Raw genomic sequence first — 5,375 nt, 5'->3', positions numbered from 1 at the left:
TGTCACTCATGGACAATTGTGAGATGAAAAAGTACATTGGAGTGTGGAGGTTCTTGATGGAGGACACCAGGGTGATGATCAGGAGGTTCCCACATATTGTTCCATAGTAAACCATGAGGAGAAGACAGAACAGGAATGTTCTTAAATATTGACTGCCTTGAAATCCTAGAAGGATAAACTCTGTGACCACAGTCAGATTCTTCTCCTGCATACAGGACCATGTAAATTTAATTGCTAAGACGTTCACTCTATCATAAACTAGAGTGAACGTCTTATGATAGAGTGAACGTCTTAGCAATTAAATTTACATGGTCCTGTATGCAGGAGAAGAATCTGACTGTGGTCACAGAGTTTATCCTTCTAGGATTTCAAGGCAGTCAATATTTAAGAACATTCCTGTTCTGTCTTCTCCTCATGGTTTACTATGGAACAATATGTGGGAACCTCCTGATCATCACCCTGGTGTCCTCCATCAAGAACCTCCACACTCCAATGTACTTTTTCATCTCACAATTGTCCATGAGTGACATCTTATTAAAAACTGATATTGTTCCCAACATGCTTCACATCCTACTGACTAATAGGGGGACCATTACTTTTTCTGGCTGTATCATTCAGTTTTATGTTTTCTGTGTTTCAGGGACATTTGAGTGCTTTCTTCTCACAGTGATGTCCTATGACAGATATGTGGCCATCTGTAATCCCCTCCATTACACTTCTATTATGACAAGTACATATTGTATGAGAATGGTTGTCATCTGCTGGTTGTTAGGATTTTTCACTGCATTCATTGACATTCTAATGATACTGATGTTAAAATATTGTGGTCCAAATATCATTGACCATTTCTTCTGTGACCTTGTCCCATTGATAGAAATGGCCTGTTCTGATACATATTTCATTAAACTTCAAATCAACTTACTGAGTATACCGACGGTCATCACACCGCCCATAATAATCATTATGTCTTATGTTAAAATTATTTCAGTCATCTTAAGGATCTCATCCAGTACTGGTAGACAGAAAGCCTTCTCCACCTGTAGCTCCCACCTCATTGTGGTCTCCATATTTTACTGGACTTTGTTCACAGTTTATATTGTTCCAACAAGAGGACAAACACTGACCATCAGTAAAATCCTATCACTGCTATATACTGTGTTTACTCCTTTGATCAACCCCATTATATACAGTCTGAGGAATAAAGACATAAATAAAGCCGTACAGGGAACATTTACTAAATATACTAGATGTGGCAATTGCCCATAAATTAATGTATTTCGTAGGGTGCACCTTCAAACAGAGCATCATCATCTAAGACTGGTTGCTGTACTTGGTAATCATGACCAAATAATAGATAAACCATACATATCTAACTAACTAACTACAGAGATCACTAACTGGAAAAACAGCCAACAAACATCAACGTGTCTACATGCAATGCTCCGCTTAGGAGAGTCTACAGTTGCCCCCTAGGTATTCTCTACAACCCACTGCGAGGCAGGATGAGTTTGGCTGCTGGGGACCAAGGTTGCCTCTATGGTGTTAAGTGATTTACAGTAAAACAGGTGCAATTTCTCAAGTCACAGACCTAACCATATGGCCAAAGAAAAGCAGAAAGGATAACAAAAAAAAGACAAATTAAAAACCAGGAGTGTAAAGATATATTCAAATCAGTATGTAAGAAGTTAATCAATAGAACAATCCAAACCTGGAGAGTAGAGCTACAGCTGAATCAGTAGACAAGAGGTCAATCAGTGGAGCTACAGTAGCCAAGGTTGGTACACAGAGGATAAATGATCAGATACATAGAGTTCAGGCAAATAGCACAGAAACAAAACGAGAGCCAGGCAATAATATACAATCACAGACACTGACCTTGTGTCAGCGCCTGGTTTAAATCCTCTGCCTATAACTATTGGTGCCAAGACAAAGCCCTGAATTTCTCAGCATCACAAGTATTTGCTTGGCCTACCAGTGAGTGTGCTGTATTGTGCCTGGTGTCAACATATTCCAAAATGAAACCATTATACATAATCTCTGTCATGGCCACCATTGTGAACTAAAATACACATGATCTACCGTATGTTGAAAATAAAGTAACTGGAGACCACGAGGGGAGGTGTTTATACTGTGCATGCAGACTATATGGCAGCACACAGAGCCCTTAAACCAGGGGTGCACAGCCCGCGGCCCACGGGCAGCCCCCAGAGCCACAGTTAAAGTGGAAATAGTGCCCAAAAAAAAAAGAAGAGTGTTCACTGTCCCCCAATGGTCTTTTTACGACCTCTTGGGGAACAAGGTAAAAATATATATAAAAAAATAATAAACCAATTATTTAAAAAATAATGAACACAAATAAAAATGTGCAAAATAAAAAACAAATGTCAGGGTCCCTCCAGGGTCATTTTATGACTTCTTGGGGGACATATTTTGTAATAGAAATATATTAAAACTTAAGTTAAAAAATACACAAAAAAAAACTACCCACACCAACCAAAACCGTCACCATTTTCGCTCCATTTAAGTTAAACTATACATATTATATAAAAAAATGACCGACACAAAATAGGGAACCAATTATAATAATTTATTTTGGTGTCAGCTTGCATATTAAAAGAGTAAGGAGCTAGAGTTAGAAAAAAAAAATACTTTTAAAACAGTTTTGTACCATTTACCCCAGATAAAACCCAAAATATTATAAAGCCCTATGTGTCACGTAAAAATAAAAAATAAAAGTTGCAAAAATTATTTTGGTAGTCTAACAAATAAAGAAAGTTACAGCTATTTGAATCGCCACGGGTGCTAAATTGCACAAAAAAGTCTGGTCATTAAGAGCTTTTCAGGGCCTGGTCATTAAAGGGTTAACCAATGAGCGCTTTCCCCGATAGTAAGGGAAGGTGCTTGCTGGTTATTAGATGGGGCCTGCAACTGGGGGGAAGGAGGCGGCAATAACCAGTGAGCGCCGTCCTCTGCAGAAAAGGAAAGCTCTGATTTATGAATAGGAGGCAGGATGGAAGGAAATATAACCACCTTTCCATGTTTTTCCACTAAAAATATGATTTTATTAACAAGTTCCTGCAGCATGGCCCCTGAAATAGAAGATTCACACTTACCTGCTCCACGCAGCTCCGGTCCTCCGCTGTCTCATTTTCCGGTCCCTGCGCTGTTTACACCTAGCAGTGCATGGGCATGGTCCCATACCCCACTCCATTCAGTGATTGGCTTCAGCAGTGACATGCTGCTTGTGGCCATATCACCACTGAACCAATTAAGGAGTTAACACATAGTGTATTGACTTTTAAGGATCATACTGAACTCAATAAATGGGAGTCAGAATTGGGGACAAACATTGGTAGATACAAATCAATTCGGGTAGATCTCAAACATAGACAATTTATACTGAATTTAGAGATAAGACAGGCAATTTGAATCCTCAGCAGGTCAACACAGGATCCAATATTGAGACCTCTGCATCAGAAACTGGTAGTGTGGATTGTGATACCCCAAAGCCCCACTATTTCAGGAGTGGGAGAGGTTTCTTCAGAGGATGAGGCTGTGCCAGAGGCGGCGGTAGGAGATATCAGAAGGAAGGTAGGAGAAAGAATAACAGGGTCTATCCTCCAACAAACTCAGGAACTCAACATGGGGGGCACCAATCTAGTTCAGACTACCGTGTTCCAATTTATCATTATGTCCCACTACCTCTGTAACGCCTCAGAGGTGCATTACCTATTCTGCACCTTGCAACTGTCTCCTATAGTTAACCATGTGTCATCCTATGTATTCATTTATAGGTCCTGCAAAATGTGTATTCATATTTCTTATTATGTAACTGTTTATTATGTGTAATATACCTAGTTCAACAGCAGGTGGCAGCATAAATGGCAGAGAGGAACCTTCTTTTCAATTCTAAACCCCCCTCTGTGGTGTGGTGGGCGTTTTCCGACTTGCTGCAGGGAGGGAGGCGTTTTAGTTTAGAGTTAGTCTAGTTTACCCCATGCCAATGGAGGGTGTGCAGCAGGTGCCCGTCCCTGTTGGACATAGCCTTGCCCAGGCCAGCTGGAGCACCTTCAGCTCAGCTGGATATGGAGGCAGAAGCTGAAAGCCTCTGAGGCCAGGAGTAAAGTTTTCCCTGGACAGTTTAGAGACTACAAGAAGGAAGTTGCAGCCTTCAGCTAAAGCTAAGTTGTACAGCTATCCTATTAGCACAGCAGAGCCAGAGAGGAGTTTGCCTGCCACCGGTAATGCCAAAGCCTGCTGAGAACCAAGATAAAGTCAGCAAACTGTTTGGAGAAACATTTTTTCAAGTAAAGCTGTTATCAACTTCATCACAAGGTCTGGACTCAAGTTATTTCTTCATCCCCTTCATCACCTACCCCCTTTGCTCTGCTTCAGACAACAATGCCTGGAGTCCAGCGTATCCAGGTAGGAGCACCGTGACATGTGCACCAACATTAAGGGACATTTAGACCACCCTACACCACTCTGGTATTCCTACACCCGGGTAATATCTACTACATCACTAAAAGGGGCCCTGTGCCCTTGTTGCTTCACTGCATTGCACCTCTTATTCATCTTACAGTACTGCGAACCCAATGTCACAATTTTTTTAGGACAGAACGCACAACCCAACTCATACACCCTACGAGAACTCAAACAGGTCCAAATAAATATCAACTCGACTCTGAATCTGTTGGGAATTATACTGACGGATTCTAAACTAAAAATGACATCTAAAGGTTTATCATTTGTCCACAAAACAAAATTTAGTGTATTTGATTATATCAAAGATCTACATTTTTTCAATAGAAAGATTTGTTGGCATAAAACATTTACACAAACCAACAAAAAAAAATGTCTAGAATTGGGGATAGAATTAGAGGACCTTCAGGGTGTAGAGGATTTGGCTCAATTGATGGAAGATAATGAAAGAGAAAAAGGTAAAGGACCCTTAATCTCTCTGAGGAACAAAAGTAGAAAGATGCCACCGAAGGGGTCAGATCAACATATTGATCTATTTATCAATTCAGTAATCTGGGACCTGGAACAGTTAGATCAAAACACCAACATTATTCATAATAAAAAACTACTCCACTAGAGATATTGAGGGTCTCAAAAGCATACTGAGAAAAAGGACCTTATAATTAAAACATCCGATAATGGAGAAAATATTGTGATATTAAACTGTAAACATATACAATACAAACAAATGTGTCTGTCTCTTCTCTCTGATGCAAAAAGCTATGAGATCCTTACCAGTGATCCAACTAAGCGATATCAATCTGAACTGTCGATTCTACTAAAAGAGGCCTTAGAAAACTGCTGGATTGATCGTAACAAATATAATTTTTTATTCTCTCAACATCACAAATTTG

At 39.9% G+C, this 5,375-nt stretch overlaps 1 protein-coding gene across 1 annotated transcript; it reads left to right on the top strand.

The window, feature by feature from the left end:
* Positions 1 to 318: 318 nt before the first annotated feature.
* Positions 319 to 1,266, top strand: LOC122925422 (olfactory receptor 6N1-like). Its single transcript, XM_044276782.1, has one exon. The coding sequence runs from the start codon at positions 319 to 321 to the stop codon at positions 1,264 to 1,266; it is 948 nt and encodes a 315-aa protein (XP_044132717.1).
* Positions 1,267 to 5,375: the final 4,109 nt, after the last annotated feature.

The sequence above is a fragment of the Bufo gargarizans genome, chromosome 2, assembly GCF_014858855.1.
Source record: "Bufo gargarizans isolate SCDJY-AF-19 chromosome 2, ASM1485885v1, whole genome shotgun sequence".
In the NCBI taxonomy this organism is placed as follows: domain Eukaryota; kingdom Metazoa; phylum Chordata; class Amphibia; order Anura; family Bufonidae; genus Bufo; species Bufo gargarizans.
The sequence above is the reverse complement of the archived record's forward strand: the minus strand, read 5'-3'. Positions and strand labels throughout refer to the sequence as shown.

What these genes read in the sequence shown, in the direction of transcription:
- LOC122925422 (XM_044276782.1), top strand. Translation starts at nt 319, where the DNA reads ATGCAGGAGAAGAATCTGACTGTGGTCACAGAGTTTATCCTTCTAGGA.